This window comes from Salvia hispanica, chromosome 4, assembly GCF_029641045.1.
Source record: "Salvia hispanica isolate PSC_SH4W2 chromosome 4, Shi_PSC_v1, whole genome shotgun sequence".
Classification (NCBI taxonomy): Eukaryota; Viridiplantae; Streptophyta; class Magnoliopsida; order Lamiales; family Lamiaceae; genus Salvia; species Salvia hispanica.
This window is the reverse complement of record NC_142695.1, coordinates 7,028,117-7,050,477: the sequence shown is the minus strand read 5'-3', so window position 1 is coordinate 7,050,477 and position 22,361 is coordinate 7,028,117. Positions and strand designations below refer to the sequence as shown.

Sequence of the window (22,361 nt, the reverse complement as noted above, 5' to 3'; positions counted from 1 at the left end):
TTTAGCGCCTGATGAAATTTTCAAGTTAAAAAATGTGGCGCCACTTCTGCCACATATGCTATCTGTTCAAAATTTTCAAATTTTCAGTGAAATCACTATTAGTGGCGTCATAGACTAACATAAATACTCCAGTGTGTCATAAATATTCTTACACCTACTTTACATTCACACAACACAAAAGATCCAGAATGCAGCGATCTGCCACAAGTATATGTACAAAGCTTCAGCAACAAATTGTGCAGTTCATCAATGAGAGATGCATAAACGGCAAGCCACCGCGAGGCACGATGAAGGAAGCTCGGGAGAAGTTTAACGTATCAGCTTCTACATGCACAAGATATTGGTCAGAAGCTACAAAACAAAGAGCAAGAGGAGAAACAATGCAGGTAATCAATCATAGGAAGAACAAACCATGTAGCAGACGTATTCAAGTTGATCTTGTTTTACTTAAAAGTTTGCACTACACTAAAAGAGGAAGTATCAGAATATTGGCTGTTGGATTAGGATGCTCTAACAGTACAGTAGGAAGATGGGTGCAAGCAGGGCTGATTAGAGCTCATACATCAGCCATTAAGCCTGATCTAACAGCCCCCAACAAATTGTTGAGGATGAGATTCACACTAGAGGCTTTAGAATTGGATAGGATTTTAAGGAAACTCAAGTTCAAAGATATGCACAACACAATCCACATTGATGAAAAATGGTTCTATATCACGAAAGGTACACATAGGTTCTATATGGCACCGGAAGAGGAAGAACCACACAGATCATGCAAAAATAAGCAGTTCATTTCTAAAATCATGTTTATGTGCGCTGTTGCAAGACCATTATTTGGAGGAAACGGAGAGGTTCTGTTTGATGGTAAGATAGGTATTTTTCCATTCATAGAAAGGGTTCCAGCAAAGAGGAATAGCAAAAACAGAAGGGCAGGAACAATAGAAACCAAACCAATCGATAGCATCACAAAGCAAGTGACAAAGGACTGTGTAATAAATAAGGTATGGCCTTCTAAACTAACTTTGATGTTGCTGCAGTTACATGTTACAGTGATAACAAGTGTTTTTAATGCTTCTAAACTAACTTTATTGCATGCATTGAATGAAGAATTTACAATTCAATTTTTGTATGCATGCATTTAATGTATGCATTCTAGTTACACATTCAACTTATGATGAAAATTGAGGGGATGCAATGCAATTAATCAAGAATTGAATGCAAAAACAGATTATTCCAGCCATCATGGCAAAATGGCCGGAGGGAGCAAGTAAGCAAATCAATATCCAGCAAGATAATGCAAAGCCACATATTAAGAATGAAGATGTGGATTTTATTGCTGCTGCAAATCAGAACGGGTTCAACATGAAGCTGGTGCAACAACCCCCTAACTCACCAGATACTAATGTGAATGACTTAGGGTGGTTTCGAGCAATACAATCACTTCAGCAACAAACTGCATGCAACACATTGGATGATTTATTGAATGCTGTGGAAAAATCATTTCATGAACTATCTCCTATAAGCCTAGACAATGTTTTCATGTCTCTTCAAGGATGCATGATTGAGATCATGAAGTGTAAGGGGCAGAACAGGTACAAGATTCCCCATATGGGGAAAAATGCTCTAAGGAGATCTGACCAACTGCCTCAGAACTTAGAAGTTCCTACACAGCTAGTTGCAGATTGCATTGCTTATTTGGAAGAACAAGGGCATGGGCATAATGAAGGAATAAGAAGGATTGTGCAAGATTTGGAATTGGAAAATACTCAGCAATGAGCAGCAACTGCAGTAGCAACTATGCATCTTTTGGGAAGGTAAGAAGTACTGCAACTATGCATCTTTTGGGAAGGTAAGAAACTTTTGTGAATCTTATTTTGGAGAGATGTTGTAGCAACATGTACTTTGTAAACATGTTGTAGGAGCATGTCAATATTTTGTTATTGTAGGTGTAACAAATCTTTTGTGCACAAAGCTTTTGATGAAAAATGCTGGTTGTAGTACATCTATAAAAAATTCACACACCAACAATTTACACAACCATCACAATTCACACCAACAATAAAAAGCATCTTAGTCAGACTTTAAGTATGTGTTCATTCTTCAATTGTGAGTACTTCTCATCTTCAACCAATAACACATTTCAAGGCATATAAACAATACACATAGATATAACAAACACAAACAATTCAACAAATTCAGCAAATTTAACAAAAAAATTTAGCAAAATCAGCAAACAAATTCAGCAAATTTAACCAAAAATTTCAGCAAATTTAACAAAAAAAATTCAGCAAGTTCAGATAGAGAGAAACTAAAACAGAGGAAAGATCTCATCAATTTTAACCTTATTTGAAGCCATAAAAATGCACGGGTGCATATATATCACGTTCGCAAGGATCTTCGCCGGCGGCAGCAGCATCATGGTCAGATATTTGTTGGAACACAGCTTTCAGATCTTTTAATTTCAGCTGACCGCTCTTGAACTTCTTTATGGCAGGGGTGGTGGCGTCGGCAACCGGAGCTTTCCTCTTTCCTTGCACCACGACGAGTGATTTTCCTCCGCCACTGCCACTGCCAGCAGACCACGACGGCGAGCGAGTAAGGGGGCGTCGGGGGTTAACCCACCCATCATCGCTTGGATTAGGCTCACATATTTCGTCGTTGGAAGCCATGGATGCGTGAATTTGAGAGAAAATGTTAGATCTAGGGTTTTTTTTTTGGAAGAGGCGTGGAGAGAGAATGAGGGATTGAGTCTAGAAGAGAGAGAAGACACAAAAATGAAATGATGTTGGTGGGTTGGGTATCGATTTCCATTCAATTAACATTGAATTAATTAACATTATTTTAATCCTAATTGTAATAAGGGTGTTAGTTAAATTCTTTAATTTTTACTGTAAATAGAAAGTGGTCAAGTATGCTGGGACACCCCAAAATGGTATACGAGTCTAATACTCTGGGACGGAGGGAGTAAGAGAGATGAGAAAAAATTAAGAGAGAAGTAGTGTTAGTGGAATGTGAGGTTCATATTATTAGTAAGAGAGAAGAGAAAAAAGTACTCCTTATGTCCCATGTTACTTGAGGTGTTTATTTTTGGCACGAAATTTTAAAAAGTTGTGTTTAGTGAGTTAAATAAAGTAGAAGAGAGAATAAAGTAAGAAAGAAGAAAGAAAGTAAAGTAAAAGAAATAATAAAGTAATTGTGAATAAATGTTTTGTTTTTAGTCAAAAAAGATAAATGACTCAAGTGACTTGAGACAATCCAAAATGGAATACTACTCAAGTAACTTTGGATGGAGGGAGTATGAAAGAAGTAGTGCTAGTAGAATGTGGTGTACATGTTATTAGTAAGAAAGAAGAGAAAAAAGTATGAGATAAGTTTTTGAAAATTTTCCTTTTTTGAGTGGCAAATGTGCCCTCTTTTGATGACACAAAAAATGAGAGTTTGAGACACAACTATTAGCGTTTAAAATTTTTTAAAATGGACGCTGAAAACGTCCATAAGTTGGTCGTCATTGCCCAAATTTATAGTTGAAATTGAAATTGAAATTAATTTGCAAAGTAAGCCTCTTCAGAGAGGATTGAAAAACGTCCATAAGTTGAAGGAAAAATATCTTAATTTTTTATTTTTTAGGATGCTTCTAGTTGTGTTGAACAATAAAAACGCTTTATAAAGTGCTAGTGTTATAACTAGATGCACAAATTAGTGTCTTTGTATTAAAAATGTCTTTAATTGTTCTTTTAACTAGATGCACAAATTAGTGTCTTTAATAGTATTAAAAATGTCTTTAGGTGTTCTTTTGGTTGTAGTGGCTCCATGTTCTAATTTTAAGCGCATTTATAGGGGTATCAACCTTGACTTACGGTGAGAGTGAACATTGTTTTAATTGATTTAACAACTTATACTCCTAATATACAAAAGTGTTAACAAATAAAACATGTTTTATCCTTCCTAAATTAATTGAGCCATTTTTTACGACATACTGTAACATAATAAAATGGTGTTTAATGAATTTAGTTTAACAGATAATAAGGTAAGAGGGAGAATAAAGTAAGATAAACAATTCACATTTTCTAAAAAGTTCACGTAATTTTTTTTTAAAACTACTTCTATCTTTTACTTCGTCTACAGTTAGATGAATAAGATCTAAAGTTTCTTAAGTTGTTAACTTTAAAAATGTGCATAATAGCAATATAAGACCTTACAAGTTAGAACACCACCTAGTTTCCCTTTAGGATCCACCAAACATTTAGCAATTGAAAATACTTTTGGAATTTCTCTGAAATATTGTAGTCATTTTACAACCATGAAATATTAATAGTTTGATTACTTTGAGGTGATTTTCTCAAATAATTCTCTAAATTCAGTGCAACATATATCTAACACATGAACATAAATACAATAATAAACACTGCATAAATTAATAGTAGCAGTAGTTTAAAGCATTTCAATAAATAAAGTCATGTATTGATCACAATAAACATGTAATTATAAAGTCAAATTAACATATTTGCAACTTCCAAAAAAAATCACATAATATTTATACATCCTCACTAAGGTTTATAAATAATTTTCTTTATCACGATAATATTTGTGTCCCTTTAACATGGGTTAATTATGCAGTTATTTTGCCACTTGTCTAATTGGATCCATATTGTCATTAACAAAATAAATCACATCTTAAACACATACTTTTATAAACGAAAAAAATACACCTATTATAAGAATTTTATTTATTAAAAAAAAAACCACGTTTCTACAAGTTTAAATGTATCATCAACCAGCTGAAATAGCTTAGTTAATTACTATTCATTGAAAACACGGACAACTAATTGTGCTATTCTATAATATACTATTCTATCCGTTCATTTTTAGTTTGTTTCACTTAAGATATTCCTTTCTGTACGTGAAAATAAATCCATCTATCATACCTCCTCATTAAAATATACAACTATATATTTTTTTTCTTTACATATTTCACTTAACAACTCATTCTAAAATCTCATGCCATTCAAGAATATGAACATCTTGAGTGAGACGGATAGAATACTGATTGTGAAAATTCCGCAAATGCAATTAAACATATGTTAAGAGTCCAGCTACTATATAATAAAATGACATGTAACTGTCATATAATGATTTTTTAAATAAACATAAATCCAAACATGAGAACAAATATAAACTTTGTGATCTAAGTGTATAAAATATTTCCCTAATTATATTTTTGTTTTCAAAATATTATTTTTTCTAGCTAGTTCGGGGGATACTATACATTGTTACCATTAGCTAGTGTCATAAGTACGATTAAACGGTAAATATTTTTATGTCACAATATCTATAAATATTAGCTTCTGACTAATATCCATAAACTTGATAAGAATATTTCAGTTTTTATATTTTCATTTTAAAAAAGTTCTAGCCAGAACCACTTTATCTATACATATATAAAAGATGAGTTTTGGTCTTCTTTTAAAATATTTATAAGTTTTGGTGTTATTCTGCAATATTTATAAGTTATGGAATAATATGGAGATTTATGGAGTAATTGGTATAAATTGAGCTGTTACATGTGTTTTTGGAGTTGTTGGTATAAATTAAGCCGTTATCCATGATTGCAAAATTATATTATGATTTATAGATATCTAAATTTTGCAGATATTATATTCAAATGTCAAATAAATTATGAAACATATAAAGCAATAAAATGTGCATATTTTAATGACTATATTGTTAACTATATTAAATGCTATTTATAATTATTTATATTCTATTGTTATTAATTAATTTAGAAAATTGATTGGTGCAGTCATGGCTTTATAAGAAATGTTTTTGTTATAAAATGAAATGTATTTTTTAATTTTTCCTTTTATTTCTATAGACATTGACTTTTAAGAGTATTAATTAATATCTTTGCTCAATGATAAGTAACGATAAAAATAATTATGTGCATTAATTCTTGGTATCAAATTGGATGCTGCAAGGAAAAACGTTACTTATAAAGCCCTAGACTCCATTAATCAATTTTAAATTAATTATTCAGTTTTTAACTTTTTTTAAAACTTATTTATCATAATTAACGTGCGAACTTTTAAGTTTTTTTAAAAGAATAGTAAACTACAAAAATGCAAGATTTTAATATGAATATTTACTCTATATAAATGTAAAGTAACGGTCAAATAATTTATGGCTACTAATGGGTGGGTTTCAAATATTTTGTTTTATATTTTTTCATCTATAAATATACGCCATTTGCATTTCCTTCTTGCTTTCACCCATTGCATAAAAGATCAGCAGGATTCTTACTCTTTTATCAATAGTAGCATATTTTTGTTCAATCTATTTTATCCATTTTTTTGTATGATTATTATGTTACTAACACAGCGGTCTTACTATAGGAAGGAAACTGAAAACCATGGAATTCAGCATAACTATGTCAATGGAGAAGGAGTAACAAAGACGGTGGATATATAATCCTGTGAGAGAGAGAGAGTGAAAGGCGACGACCAGAAGCCCGAGACATAGGCCGTGGAGAGATACTCATGTGAGAGAAGGTGAAATAAAAACAACACTTTTAAATCCTATTTTGTTGATCATTCTCTGTTTGAGTGATGTTAGTTCATATATATAAACTTTTTTTTAGTGTTAGTTTGTTTTTTCTTTTTAAGTTTTTTTTTTAAGTTTAGCTATAATAGATATTTTTTATAATATTTGTATCGATAATGCTTTTCATATTCGTTGTCAATTTCGTCACTTTCATAGTTTAAAGTAGGAAAACACTCAAAGTTAACGAAATGTCGAGAGAAAGCAAATTAAGAAGATGAAGAACACAAGATATCACATTGTTTTCGCGCAAATGAAAAAATCATCATTTTGAAGATTAAGGAGGAATATAAGGTCAACAGTAGATTGGGAGAGAAATAAGCATGAGAGAAAAGTTGCGGCACTCTGATGGTGTGTTTGGTTGGATTTGTACTCACTATTTCTTTTTCTTCATTTTGCTATTCGTATTATTGTATAATAAAGGTTGTTTATCTCTTCTATTTTTATGGCGGTATCATTGTCCTTCTAATATTTTTTAATTGTATATAAATATTTTATGTCTTTTCATATTATAGTATTTTAGTATTGAAATGTTATTAAGGATATAGTATATAGTATTTTTTATTTTTTTATATTATGTAATTATGTTGTTTCTTATTTTATTTACCATCCTAAATTAATAAAATAAATATTTTAAATCGCGCATGCGCGGGGTTCACACTAGTATAATTAAATTGGTACTATTTTTAAAAAAATATATACTCATTAACATTAGAAAAGTTAATAGTATTAGTATAATAATTAGTAAAAAGTCGTTTAATTAAATTAAAATCGTAAAAAAAAGAAGAGGAAACCTTAAAAAACTTAACGCGCCTCTCGAGGAGCTCGACAGCCGTTTAATTAAATGCCTGACGTCGACACCTGATATGTATCATATGTTTCGCCCTCATGTAGCTCCACGTCTCCCTCTTTCTCTCTCTCTCTCACTCAATTCATCCCTCCAATTTTCGAGAATCTCTGTGACCAACCAGTACTTTTTCGTTTTCCGAGTTCTCAATTCATCTAATGCCGGACTCCGGCGGTGAAGAATCTACCAATAGAGGTAAACGGAAGGTTAAACTCGATGATTTAGAGGAGCATCAGGACCCCTTGCTGGTGGTCGGTTCCGAAATTTTGACGATAATTCTCGCCAAGCTCGACTTGCGCAGCTTGGCGGAAGCTCGCCTCGTTTCTCGCGGCTGGAATCCGGTTGCTTCTTCCGATAGAATTTGGGGTTCCAAGGTTATTTTCTTTCTTCTGTTTTATGAGCTTGCGTGTTGGCACAATTGCTTGTTTGTTTTGTTGCGGTTGAGGTGTGGACTTTTGCAGTTGTGTGTTTTTGGATCTCTTCCCATCCTTTGACGTACAGTAGGTGGTATTTGAATCTGAGTTTGTTTATCGCCCATTCCGTGCTTTTTGACGTATTCTAGGTCTTGTTGCACTTGCACAACCGGTGATTGATTGATTACGAGCTAACTCTTTTCATGATACAATTGCTCTTAATTTGAATGCATTTGCACATCTCGTATGTAAAATGCAGAATCCCTTAAAACAAAAATTCAGCAAAGAAGTGTAAAAAGGAAAGTGTCTAGATAAGAGGAGGTGAAAGTGTGAAACTATGAATGTGGTAGTTTCATAGTTTGAACACTATCTAGATTGGATATTCGGTGACTATTAGTTATTTGTGTAATTCTATAAAACTGCTAATACCGAGAAACCACTAAAATGAAGGAAAAAGATGGTCAAATAATAAGCTTCAATGCCCCTAATAGAAACACTATGTATGGTGCTACCATTGAACTTCATAAAAGCATATTATAACATGGGAAAAAGTTAGGATTCAAGTGCTGTCTGCAATCTACCACGGTACCACCGGACTGTCGACCCAACAATAGGTGGAATACAAGTTTGGTAAGGAAATACTTTTAAATTTCAAATGTAAATTGTCGTAGGTTGTCCGTGGAGTCGATTACTATGATTACTTATATCCTAAGCTTGCAGCTTTCGAACATTGTGGGTGGAAAAGGAGCTCAATTCTCTAGATTTTCCTGTTCTCTATGTTTACTTTTGGTTGTAAAATATTGCAAGGTGGAAAGTTTGTTTGAATGCACTACAAGGGTTTCATCAAAGGCCTGTATGATACACCCTTGTGTGTCGGTTCTTAATCCTGCTCCGTGTTGTCAAATTGTAGAATAGGAGTTTCAGTGAAAGGTGTTGGTCTGAATAATTGCTTCTTAACTTTTGCATTGCATAATTACACATAGCTCCATGCATGCAGAAAGGAGAACTATATGCCTTCTGCTTTTCTGTGATTCCTCCACTATGAGCATTAATAACTATTTCTCTGTATAAATGTCACAATTCCTATTATGCACATGTTTCAGGATTTTTGTCTCATATAGACCGAGTCCAAAATCTTTAACTGCTTGTATGAGTTGTGGAAACCTACCATCTCGGAAATCGGGTATTGCCAGCTATGGGGAAGTGACTGCCAATGCAGAATGGAGAGAAGATGGTAATAAAGAAACATGTTTCCTTGAGTTATTTGTAAATCGTAACCACAGTTAATTTTTTTGAATTTTTGTTTGTTGGAAGTAATCAATCTAGTTTCTTAGATGAGCGATGACACGACTTTACTTGTTTGTGGTTTGACTTAGAAGGAAGGTGCAGGACCATTTTATCGTCTTGTTATACATATGTCAAATGAACATGCTTTGCATATTTTACTTTGCATCAATTTTTACATTGGCGTATCAATTTACGAAAACCAGAACTTTGAGCATCGTGTTACGGTAGCAATTTCTTTGGACATGCTTACAGCGGTATGAAGCACGTTTCAAACAAAGAGTAAGTAAGGCGGAGCTTAGCAATTCTTGTAGGAATTTGTTGTGACTTATTGTTTTCTGACTGAAGAATTCAAGGTAGAGAAACAAGACCGTACAGTGTCAATATGTGTAGTGAATCAGTGATGTTAGTAAATCATGAATGCTGCTAGAGATCAGTAAATTCTTAGTATATTCAGCTGGAAGCCCGGGTTAAAAAAAGAATGACTATTATGGATTAGTAGAGACAAAATTGTAAGAGTGTCTTTTGGATTCCCTCTCTAATGTGGCATTCAGCTTGAACCTTGAGGACTTTGACAATGGCAATCAGTACACCTGGAAGGATTCTTCTGAATTTGCTGTTACAGTCTTCTTTTAATTGTAACTTGGGTTGGCATTGTTGCTCACTTTTGTCAGCAAGGAATCTCCCTATATTTTTGGTTAATATATATTGAATTAAATTTGGGGTAAGAGTTTTAATTGGTTTAGTACTTGATTTGTCAGGAGAAGAGGGCTAGTTTCAGCTACTGCAGAGATATAAGCATGTTATGCACTCAGAAGGGGTAAGAGTCCTCAACCCAATCTTAGAGCTAGTGTTATGGATCAATTTTCCTGCAGCCATCTTTATCCTTAGCAGTTTTCTTGTATTTTTGTTTATTGAGCTGGTATCTTTTAGCGTTAGTTTGATTAGGAGTCTACTTGTTACATTTAGTTAGTAGCTCTATTCAAATTTTAGTCTTGAGTAGAATCTTACAAATAGGGTTTTGTTCCCTACATTGAAGTGTCTTTGGAAAATTTGAATAGGACGATAGTTTAGGCTAGTTGTTTCTTTTAAGTAATTTTATTTCTATCGTCTCAGTCGTTCTCCATTTATTTCCATTTCACTATTCTGTTCTTCCCCGTGTCTTTTACTGTTCTAATTTCCAGCAGCGGGCATTTATCTCTTCTACTGGAGTTAATATTGTGCGCTATGAATTACTGATGTATTTTTTGGCTAGTATCTTGCAATAATTAAGCGTGGAGAGAATTGGGATTTGGTCTTCCATAGGACAGATGCTTTATGATAGTTGTTGGAGAAGTATGTTCTATTAGGTCTGCACTTGTATAATTTATTTGCTTATCCATCATTTAGATGGCCTAGAAAGATATGTTGATGAAACAATGATAACCTCTCATGGACTTTACTAACATTCTTTGACTAGTGATTAAAGTAATCATATACTTACAAAAATCTGTAAGCTTGGCATCCATTGTCCGCTTCCCTGTCAGTACCTATTGGTTTATGAGTGAATGGAAAGAGAAATACCCGAATGAACATCCATCTAAAGGTCTTGCTAGCTTGTTCACTTTAGGGTTAGGGTTTGGTGCCTTGCTTCAACTGGCCTCTATAAAGGGTTACACAGTGACTAGATCTCCAACTTCTTCGCAACATAATTCAGCTATACTTTAGTAGACATAACGAGAAGACAACAAATTAGGCTTGAATGTTTTAGGCTTTCTCTAGAGCAGGGAAGATGGACGTTGGCTGAATATTTCTCAGAGGTTCATTAATCAAATAAGGCACAAATGCAACAACTATAGATGGTTGGTGTCCTAAGCATTTGGCAGTTCATTTTCCAGCTTGTATCTTGCCAAAGAGTTGTCTTCCTCTTTTTTTTTTGATTGTGGCTTTCATGTCTAGTACTTGTATTGAATAAAGGCCTCTATGAGAGCTCATTTTATGGGAAAAAAATCTAGGGCTGCATTGGAGGGTCATGCGTAGGTTCAGCATTAGGCCTTGTATATTGTCTTTTCATCTCTATCCTGTCGGCCAGATCCCTCCCTTCTCCTTCTCAATTTCAATCTTGGTCTCCGGAGTCTTGCCCTATCCCTGAAGTTTGGATATATTCATATCTTGTCCAATCAAGTAAGGTTATCTGCTTCATTATCCAATCTTTTCTTTCCCAACGTCCTTATGATCACCGCTCATCGGATCACCAAGGCATTTTGTCCGCATTTGGTCAGATTGACCTTTTCTGCTTTGTTGACACAAATTGCCCCGATGACTTGCAAATGTGCCTTCATTGCCCAAACCTGCCCTCTTAACCAGAAGTGTCCTCCAAGTCCAAGAGACTCAAAACACACCAAATAGACAAGAAACAGACTCATAATCTAAAGATGCAAAAAGGAGCACAAAATTGGGCTCATCAGTTGTGCAGTGGGTTGCAACGTAATGGTAGAGAAAATGATCGGCGCACTTGTGACTAGAAGAGAAAGGGAGACGAGCAACAGACTGAGGAAGGGAGACGAGCTGCGACCTCAAAAAACTACCCGTGATGTCTTAAGTCTTCATCAAGGAAAGTAGTGTCTCTCTCTCTTCCCTTGGTAGAAATTCTCCTTCTCTTATTGTCATTGTTGACCTTTCGTTTGGCAAACTGAAAGCCCAATTCACTTACCTTATAATTTTTACCTCAAGTTCCCTATTTTTTTCTTTCTTTTTGTTTTCATTCTCCATGTCCAAAAATAACCTTTCAATTTTTTTTTTTCAAGAAACCCTTCCTTTCACCAAGCTCAGTGTACATACCTTTTGAGAATTTTCTCATTTCTTGGAAAATTTTAATATGAACTGTCTTATTTGTTTATATGAATCATTTATGTTTTATTGGTTATAAATAAACTGCTCTAGTGTAGTTTGACTGATTTTGAACTATTAGTGCACCTTTTTTTTTTACCTAAATCAGTACGCCCCACGCTCGTCACAACATTTAAGTATTGTAGCATAAGAAATGCATACATGATAGGATATTGTAGACCTGTGGAGTTTAGTGAACATGCATTACATGATTCAAAAAGAAGAGAAAATTTAAACCAATTAAAATTGATTCTAGAATCAAGTGGGGTTGAACTTGAAACTGCTATAACATAAGTAAGTATTAAAAAACTATTGAACTTTTCAGCCTTGCAATCCAAATCTAATAAAGAAATAGTATATATAATGTATAAACACTGCACATCATTCACCCAGATACAACACATGGTGTAACATTTTGTGTAGGACACATAAAAAGAAACTAAAAGTAGCTTAGAAATAGAAATATCTGAAAAAACATGTAAATAACGATCAATATGTAATCGGTAAGCCATGAGAATATTTTGATAAGTTAGGAAGTCAAATCAATTTATGTATCAAAATGAAGAGGGGTTAAAATGTGAATCTGGTCTCTAGCGAAATGCTAGTTATGATCTCTTTTATTGTGTTTTTTTCCATTTACTAGTAATCACAAACTTGATGTGTTAGGTCACTTAGGTAGTTTATATTTATGATCACTACAGTTGTTATCGTGTTGCTAAGTGTCTTGCATTCTATATATAACTCCGGGAAACATTTCTTACTCTCAACTTATGTAACGTAGGACCACAATTATCATAGGGTTTTTTTAAACAGTTTGGACTTAGGCCTGTATCATCTTTTTAGTCTTGTTTTGCCAAAGTGGATGGCATCTTATAATGATATCAAAGGCTATCAAAGACTTACAAGAATGTTAGCATGGTCCTCCCATCTATTTCCATCTATCCATTTGTTGCCCGTCCTTCCCCTTTTATCCATTCTAGCCCGAATCTTTAACTACGATATCGTTCTTTGTCGCTGCCTGGTAGACGAACACGAGACATGATATGTGGAGGTGTCTTTGTGGTGGTTTAAAAGTGAGGTCCACGAACATGAGATTCCTACTCAAACCAAAGTTAGGCTGGTGTGAACACTCAGGTTGGGTGGCTCTTGTCAGCTCATAGTAGCCTCTGCTATCTCTTATTTAGCTCAGATTCTCTATTCCCATCCATACCCTTCATCTCAATGCCATCATCTATGAATGGCTACACAATTATGCAGCCACTCATCATTCCTCCCTCGTTTTGTACTATGGTGCAAAACTTCCTCCATAACTAGGAGCATCTTAATACAAGACTCCTACATCTTTACAAGCTTAGCTATATCCTATATGTAATGTAACAATTGAAAAGTTCAATTCATCCAAAATATATGTTTTAAGTTTATATTTCTTATATTCTTGAAGAAATAATTTGAGATTGTTATAGATATATTGAGTTTTATGTGGGCTAACTCTTTTGGCATAAAAATGAATACTCGAAGAAAAAGGCAGGCAAATCCTCTCAACTATTTTAAAGGTCTGAAATAAGCATTAATACTAGTTTTAAATGAATAATAATAATTAAAAGGAGAAGAATCTCCTTTTTATGTTTTTTTCTTTAATATTTGTTTTTTAAAATTTAAATAGTAGTATTTCTTAATTTTTATAATTAGAATAATATTAAAATCACTAATCTAAATTTTTCGATGGAACAATTAAATATTGACCAAAACATACCGGCTAGGTACACTAGTGACTCCAAATATATTGATTAGACCCTTATAAAGCCCACACTCTTCGGTTTACCTTTTTTGGGGATGTTAACTGTTGTGTCAACAATTCTAATCTAACATGTCCGCACGAGCATCATAAAACGATCCTACGGTGACAGGGCCTCATGTCTCCACACCGTTGACCGCGACCCTAGGTCAGGAGTTTGAGCATATCAGTAAGTTTTTCCGGAGAAATGTAGAGGACCAATAACTTCTATGGTCAAGTAACGAATGTAGCATTCATCCATTCAAACAAATTAGAAGATTATCCATTAGAACCTATTTTTTTGCTCGAGTTTTAATATGGTAGAGGATAATCAATATATATATATATATATAAATATAAACTGACTAAAGATATGAGTAGACCTTTGAATAGGAACCTTTTGTTAGCATTAATTTATTTTTGCTACTTATATCACTTTTTCAGTTTTTTTTTAAAGTTCATAATTTAGGAATTGCAAGTGATCTAAATTATTTCTTTTAGAAGTAGTTAGAGGTGTCAAATGGGCTCAGCGGCCCGAGCATGTATCTGTCTAAATCGCCTTTCTAAGGTTCCTCATCTTCAAAAGAGTAGTATCTATGAAAGTTCGGCATGACCCAACCCATCACGCCAATGAAATGTTGAGTAGGGTCCATCAAAATGAAAATATATCAAGAGAAAATGTTTGGAGTTAAACTTAAAAAGTTACTATATACTCAAAAATAGGTTTGTGCCGCATTGAACAATCTACTCTACACACACTACACAGATGTGGGCTTATAGGGCTACGGCTCATGTACCGTTTCTTTCATTAAACAATGGGCCGTGGTTGGTCACTTTTCTGAGTCGGGATCGGTTAGTAAAAGTCATAAAAGAGAAATCTTTCTATTATCATATATGTATTCTCTTATGTGCCAAAAAAGAAATGATTCACTTTGAATGGGATTTTGAGGGTAACTTGTTTAAAGGATATAAGATTTCCTAATATTTATCAGTTCTGCTCCCTCCGTCCCATCCCAATCTACGTGAACCATTTTCCTTTTTGGGATGCACTCTAAATGACACATTTCTAAAAATATAAACATCACTCTCTCTATGTTTTCTTTGTTCTCTACACTTAACTCACAAAACAACATTACATAGAGTGGGACAGAGGGAGTAGTTCTTTAAGGTTTTTTTAAATTACCTTTTCCAAGCTGAGTTAAGCTTTAATATTTAAGTATCTTAATGTTACAGTCTGAATTGGTAAATTTGGTTATAACGATATTTTTTAAATATTAAAACAGATATATAAATATAAATGTTTCATGATCTGTTAGGGGGGGTTGGTTACTTTCATTTAGAATAAAAAATAATACTAAGACTGTTCTCAAGTTGAAGATTTTGGCTATCACATTGAAATTGATAAAATCAATAATAAAAGGAAGGTTTAGAAATAGTCCCTATGAAATAACTCATATGTAATTTGGTCATAGTGCTTTCTATTTCCTCAAGTCAATAACAAACTCATCACACATATCTCAAGATAATGTCAAACTCCTCGGGTATACTTAATAATGGATTTTATTGCTTAACATGAAATTGTGTAGGTTTTAACTAGTCAACTTTTGTGCACTAAACTATTTTATGACATATAACTAGGAGTATAATATTGTATTGAAATAAAATTACCAACCTTTCGAAATCTGAACCTAAATTTAAAAGAGCATTGAAACTCGGGATTCGTGATGTGAGTTAAATGAGTAAATTCCTTTTAGTGACCAAGTATTATCAGGAAATTATTTGTAAACTCACATATTATATCGGAATAGCCTATTGTTCGTGTTAAATAGTGTTACTTAGTCGACAAAATAAAATATATCACTATATAGGGCATTTGATCTAGATTATAAATTGAATCGAGGATATTTGTTTTTGATGTCTACTACTCTGTCATTTGTTCAATATGCAAAATTATGTGATGGATAAGATAAGCATACATTAACTTTATTTATCTAAGTTTTCACATAATGTAAACGCCCCCTAGTCCACGATGATATCAATTTAAATTATTCTTAACAATAAATTATGTGAGAAAGCAAAGCAAGATTCTTGCTAAAAACAAACTATAAATAATTTCATACTCCCTCGTCCCATTAAATATGAAACATTTGTTTCGGCATAGGATTTTATATAGTACTCCCTCCATCCTATTACATGTGACACATTTCTTTTGGGCACAAGTTTTTAGGTTGTGGTGTTTAGTGGTCAGATGAAAAGAGAATAAAGCATGAGTGAGAAAAAAATAGGAAAGAGGATAAAGCAAGAGAGGGATAGAGTGTTGCTTTTTTTTGCCATAAATTGAAATGTGTCGCTTATAATGGGACGACCGCAAAAATAGGAATACGCCTCACTTATAGTGGGACGGAGTGAGTATTGTTTTGTGAGGTAATGGACAAAGAATATGGTAAAGGAGAGGAAAAAGTAGAGATGATGTTAGTTTTCATTTTAGGAAAAGTTTCATTTTTAATGGGACAGATGGAGTATTTCATTTGAATTGTTTCTGAGGCATCAAAGATGTTTTACAAATAGTATTATATAAAAGAGTAATGTCCAAAATTGGTCTTCCACATTTTCCCTAAAAAGCTTTTAGGTCCTACACTTAAGTGTGATAGCTTCTAGTCCTTAAGTATTTTTGGTCTGTATTTAACGTTTCCATAAAAAAGTTAATGGTCCACAACATTTTGACCAAATTAGTAACTTAAATGCATTTAAAAGTTGAAGGTTATTAAATGCCTTTAAATTTAAAATTAGCAGAAGAATTCCCTTTTATATTTTTCAATAATAGTTGTGTTTTTTAAAAATTTAAGTATTTCTTTACTTTTATAGTTAGCATGATATTTAACTCACTAATCTGATCAAAATCAAATGCTAGTGACCATCAATTTTTTTACGAAACCATAAGTATGGACAGCTACATATTGTTTAGCACTAGAAGCTATCACACTTAATGTGTTGAACTTTTTCGGGCAAATGTAGAGCGCCAAATTTTGAACTTTAGTCTATATAAAATTAGATGGAATTGCTTTATCGCGCATTATTCGTTATCACGCATTATTGTGTGTGATCCTTGCATCGAGGATCATTGAAATCTTCAAACCAGGCAAAGTTTAATTCCCTAAGGGGTTCTACTATAAGAATTTGAGAAATAAGGCATGAAAGTAAGTAATTTGCCTCCAAAATTGTACAATGAGTGTTATTGATACTAGTTGGAATGCATTCAGCTGCAAATGTGAAAAACAAATGGGTCCAGGGTGCCATCTGTGCTCGTTTTGTTATTGCTGTAGTTCATTTTCTCCCTTGTTCCCGAATTTATCATTTTACTTCTATGTTCTATTTGATGTCATATGATACATTTAGCAAGCTTCTTGTAACGTCTCCTACTGGAATGCAGTAATATTTTTGTTGACCATAAGAAGATTTGTAAAAATTTGCATGCTTGTGCTGAATTTGGGTTATGATACTCCATTATAGTAGTATCTGTTATTCTACTAGTGAAATAGCAAACCATCACGTGCCTGATGATGTGAAGAAGAAATTAGATCAGATTATCAGTGACTCCAATAAATAGCCTTGCCAATTGTTGCTTTGGTTATCCAATAAATGTATTATTTCCCGATAAACACTTCATGAATCCAGATAAGTTATGGAGCATAAACTTCTCCAGCAGTCAAAATGTAGAGCACGTGGAACTCTGATAGGGATCTTCCCTGCCGATTTTGGTGAAAGTAGTAGTAGTTAACCTTTGTTTACTAGGTTTGGATTACTTTCAAGTTGTTGATAAGAAGTGGGAGTCTTTATGTAATTGTTATAAATGGCTCCTCATCAGAATGTTATGCACCGGGGAGAATTAGTTTTAGGACAGTGAAAACGGTAGGCCTATGTGGAGGATTAATTTATTGCTGCTGCTGATGGGCTATTTCAAGACGCTGCACCAGACCAGCCCGAGTGACGAGATTAATGTGGCTTTAATGATTCCCCATGGACGGTTCCACATCAGTCTTGAGAAACAAGGCTGATTCTACAAGGCAATTTGATAGGGATTGTTCCTGCTGATATGTTTAAAGAGTCTTCTGTCATTAGTCTTCTAGGTTTAGATTTACTTTCAAATTGTTGATGGTATTGGTAAGGACTCTTTATGTGATTGTTATAAATAGCTCCTCAGTGGAAGAGCTGTGCCGGGGAGAAAATTAGTTTTATGACATCAGAAACCGAGGCCTCTCTGAAGGATTAGTTTCTGTGTATTTTATATCTTTAGTTCAGTTTTCTTAGTTTCATAGGAGTATAATCCAGCTCATCTACTTTTGTTCCGTGGTTTGTTCTCTCTTCTCTGCAGCCAGTATCCATCTCATCTGCCTTTTACACTTATCAAAATTGTCTCTGTTACTGTATCTATTCAAAAATTTAGATACAGTTAGAGATATTTGTCATCCCCTGTGCAGATACATTAGTAAAATGTATGTACATATTCATAAAAAATCAGTATCTAAAATTCAGCTCACTCTGGACAGTCATCACCTGATAAATAGAGAGACAAATGAGTTTCTTTTGATGCATATTCTAGAATACGCGTTAGATAAGGTAAAATACCTGAACGAGATGAAAACTAGACATTGCCTGTTAATACCATGTATATGATGTTATTAGATTATCACATGGTTCCTATTGAAAGAGGGAGAGCTCCATCCTACTGCATACCAGCACAGCTGTTTCTTGTACCACCATCTGTTGCGTCTACGTGAGATATTCTGTCTATAGTGTCTGTCTGAATGCGTTTACAACAATGTTTAGGAGGTGCTACTTGCATGGAATTGGTACCAAACATTCCAGGGGGCCACCTCAAGCAAGTTGTAGGCTGCAGAATCCAACTCAGCAATAAATACCACACTTGTTTTTATCTTACATTTCAAACAAACATTTCAAACAATAACAGTATCATTATCTTGATCTCTATCTTATTATTCCTATCATGATTTAATATCTTAGTAAATCATGCTATGGTTACCAAATGTGGCCTTGTGGTATAGAGTCTACTACATAATGATCGGTGTGTGCAATTGTTTAACCCGACATACTAGTACGATTCTTTTTAACTTCCATTATCATGTCTTTTATGTTGAATTCTCGTTCCCTTTCAGCCTATCTATTTTGTTAGCTCTATGCTCATAGATTGATTTCTGGTAATTGTGACTACTCATGTTTTTTCATATCACAAAGTTTAATAATATTTCTGAAAGGGATCCCCATAACCAGAGATAAGTGTTAGGGTTTGCCGATGCACACCCAAACTCAAAGTAGTATGATATTGTCCGTTTTGGGCCAAGCCCTCCCCAAAAGGCGTCACATAATGGAGTAGGGGTTGCACTTATATATTGATCGTACATTTTCTATTCTCTAATGTGGGATGGTTTGAACCCCAACAATAATCATAAGATGGAATAACCCTAAAATGATTCAGATGAAACAGCTGGAATAAAATTATCATAAATGGAGCAGAAAGAAGTAAAATGGAATGATAAAGTAAAACAGAATAACTCTGAAATTCTTCAGAATTCTTGTTTTTGTTAATAATGTAACAGAGGAACAGCCATGGTTCTGGACTTCTGGTTGTGTGTCATTTTTTTACATTATATAGTCTTTTGAAGATTGCGACCCCCCCTGTTTAAAGGGTCTTCAAGTTCCATGCCACTAATTTTTATATGTTTTCTCTTTTTTCCACAATGACATCTAACTGAAAGATACTTGTCCATCTCACTCATCGACAGGGATATGTATTCTGATCATTTTTTGTTATATACTTCCTCCGCAATTCTGTCTCACTCATGGGCTGGGATTTGTATTTTTTATTATTGGTTTTGTGTTTACACCTTTCACTGGGAGCATTAATTCAAATAAATATGTTTGCCTTGCTCATGCTCATTGATTGGGATTTTTGTTTCTACCGATTTTTCTACTTAGGGTGGTGATATATAATGGTGAGCTAAAATGGAAATAGAGATGGAAAATAATGTACTCCCTGTGTCCACAAGAGTGTAGCACAATGGCCTTTTTTCTACATTCTCCGTGGACAGATGGAGCACTTCTATTTCCTTTAGAAGAATATCATGTGCGCCATGAGTTGATCATCATGCTCTAGCTATAATGTTCCTGATGTGTTTGAAGATATTACTTGCTTTACTTTTTAGCCTGGCTTCTTTTTGATGATTTTTTATGCCAACACGCCAATGCCATCCCCAATTGTTAGACTAAATTGTTTACACTGTTGTGCCTTTCTTTCCAGTGTCAAGAGTTATGGTTGGATAAGGCACATATACCACGTGTATCAACGGTTGAAGGACTTCCAAAGATGATCGCTACATTGCTCTCGATCAGAGATGGCAAACGAGTGAGTCTCACTTCTTCCTCTCCTTATCTCTTGGACAGACGCGCCTGGGAAGGGCTTTATGTGCTTACACTATCATATCGGATAAATCACAGATCTGATTTTAAATGCATGCAATATGTGATAACTTAAACTAATATGAAGGTGGTGCCTATTATACTTTCTAACTGGCAATTTTCTTACGTCAGACTCGAATCACTAGGGATGACCTTTGTGACCATGTTTGGGAATTCCGCTTTACAGAGGTATGCCATTACTTGTGTTGAACCTCAGTTCTTGTCAGTTTTCTTGTTTTGAACACTTGTGCTGATCATATGATTCCTAGGTGCAAATATGAGGATCATTAGTAGCACACCATAGGATTAGTTCTGCGAACTCCCAACACGCTTTTATTGTACAGTTCTTTTGAAGTTGCTTCTGATGATCTTAGGACAATGAAAGGAGGATCAAAGTTGTGAATGGAGATGATGATGCTATATGCTCCTACTAAACTAGAATCCTTTTTGTAAATCTAAAACGCAAGTTTATCCCTCTTAACAATTTTTCATGGTTGGTGAAGAGAATCCTTTTCTCATCCCAGTTTAGGCCAAACCAGTCTCCCTGATTCTATTTGATAACTGAATCCAAGATTAAAGGTTCCACATCTTCGTAAACTCTGAAACCAAATATGTTAACTTTCTTTCCGAATTACTCATTCATATTCCAGCTATGCAATCTTATCATAAAATTTTACTCAAACCTGTAGTGACAGTAAGTAAATAGGCAACGATCTTTGTTTTGTTGGACTTATTACTGATTGTTGTGAATTTAGATGTTATTGTTCTCATCTATTCTTCATAGAAAGCAAGGTCTTTCCAAATGTAGTATGCAACCGAAGATGAACTAGTAGTGTTCATCCAGATCCAGATGCTACAAGATTCCTAACTCCTAGAAAACAGAATATATTCCTCTTATAAAAAATCCCACACCCAATAAAAAGCATAAGGAGAGAACAAATCAAGCAATTACTGATGCACATATATATTTCTCACCAGATAATTAGCTTCTTCTTTCTCTCCCTCTCTGCAGATGGCGCCGGAGTACTGGCGGGAGCTGGACCCGTCCTGGAGGGGCGAGGGCGCCCCTCCAATGCGGCGGTACTTCCACCCCGACGGCAGCATCACGGCCGACCCCGAGGACAAGGTGTGGGGGGGGCACGAAGCGTCATACACGATCGTGACCGGCCTCCTCGCAGACGGACAAGTGCGGGAGCACTACGTGAGGATCAACAGGTGGCCTAAGATGATGGTGAAGCGCCACCCTGACTGGAGCTGGGAGCTACGCAACCACCTCTACTTTTACAGAAGCATCCCAGAAAGGCACGGCCCTGCCTCAACCTCCTCCTCCATCTCCTTCTCCGGTGGCTCTTCATGACGTGTGGATGGTTGAATGTGGGATTAGCTATTTATGGAAAAAAAGTTGTTATACTGAGAGTGGTGGAATTGGAGATGGGGTTTACTGATTTGGAAAGTCAAATTCGCTGCCTTTTCAGCGTGTCTTTTACTACTTTTTTTATTATTTTTTATTATACTTTATTTGTGATGGCGGTGGAAACCTAACCGCAAACAGCCAGCACAACAATGCGCCTACTGTTGCGATATTTGCCTACCATGTCATAAATGATTTAGTAAATTTTAACTGTCAATTCTATTCGCGAATACTTATTTTTATCTATTATCTCAATTTCTGAAATTAATTTTTTACACTACATGTGAAATATGACGTATTCGGTAGCATCATACGTTTACGGCAATACGAAGTAATGTCTGTAGGAAACATAAATTATTGGTGTCTATGCCTAGATATTAGGTGTATATTTTAATCTATATTAGGTTTTATTAATATCTTACTCAATCTCACGATAAGACTGTATTTTTGTTATTTTGGTTATTCTCATAATAATAATCTCTTTCCACTTTTATCATAAATAAAAGTAGATTATATATTTTACTAGTAGTTCATTTCATTCAGCTTTGTTATTTATGTATGTTATTTATAGTTTTATTTTGATTTTATATAATAACTAATAAATTGTTTGACTTTGTGAAGAAAATGAATAAAGAAATTAGTCTCATTTTGATTCAACGCATGTTTTAAAAAATTGGTTAGACTTATGAAGAACAATCA

The 22,361-nt window shown here is 34.3% G+C and overlaps 2 protein-coding genes across 4 annotated transcripts; both read left to right on the top strand.

Moving 5' to 3' along the window:
- Window positions 1–186: 186 nt before the first annotated feature.
- LOC125194549 (uncharacterized) lies at window positions 187–1,773 on the top strand. The gene is made up of 2 exons (XM_048092808.2): window positions 187–998; window positions 1,225–1,773. Exons 1-2 carry the CDS (start codon window positions 189–191, stop codon window positions 1,771–1,773), a joined length of 1,359 nt encoding a protein of 452 aa, XP_047948765.2. The 5' UTR covers window positions 187–188.
- A 5,689-nt stretch (window positions 1,774–7,462) lies between these two features.
- Window positions 7,463–21,904, top strand: LOC125194423 (uncharacterized). Of its 3 annotated transcripts, none has more exons than XM_048092624.2 (5): window positions 7,676–7,812; window positions 8,955–9,085; window positions 20,094–20,198; window positions 20,384–20,440; window positions 21,264–21,904. In XM_048092624.2, the coding sequence occupies exons 2-5, from the start codon at window positions 9,065–9,067 to the stop codon at window positions 21,606–21,608; spliced, it is 528 nt and encodes a 175-aa protein (XP_047948581.1). In that variant the 5' UTR covers window positions 7,676–7,812; window positions 8,955–9,064; the 3' UTR covers window positions 21,609–21,904. The 3 variants fall into 3 exon arrangements, with proteins under 3 accessions (XP_047948580.1, XP_047948581.1, XP_088912517.1); XM_089056391.1 differs by lacking the exon at window positions 7,676–7,812 and adding an exon at window positions 9,897–9,955 and having other exon boundaries at window positions 8,953–9,085; XM_048092623.2 differs by lacking the exon at window positions 8,955–9,085 and having other exon boundaries at window positions 7,463–7,812.
- The last annotated feature ends 457 nt before the right edge of the window (window positions 21,905–22,361 follow it).

Coding starts and splice junctions, on each gene's coding strand:
- LOC125194423 (XM_048092623.2), top strand. CDS start 7,597: ATGCCGGACTCCGGCGGTGAAGAATCTACCAATAGAGGTAAACGGAAG. Junction 20,199..20,383: donor CGATCAGAGATGGCAAACGA/GTGAGTCTCACT, acceptor TTCTTACGTCAG/ACTCGAATCACTAGGGATGA. Junction 20,441..21,263: donor GGGAATTCCGCTTTACAGAG/GTATGCCATTAC, acceptor CCCTCTCTGCAG/ATGGCGCCGGAGTACTGGCG.
- LOC125194549 (XM_048092808.2), top strand. CDS start 189: ATGCAGCGATCTGCCACAAGTATATGTACAAAGCTTCAGCAACAAATT. Junction 999..1,224: donor AGGACTGTGTAATAAATAAG/GTATGGCCTTCT, acceptor ATGCAAAAACAG/ATTATTCCAGCCATCATGGC.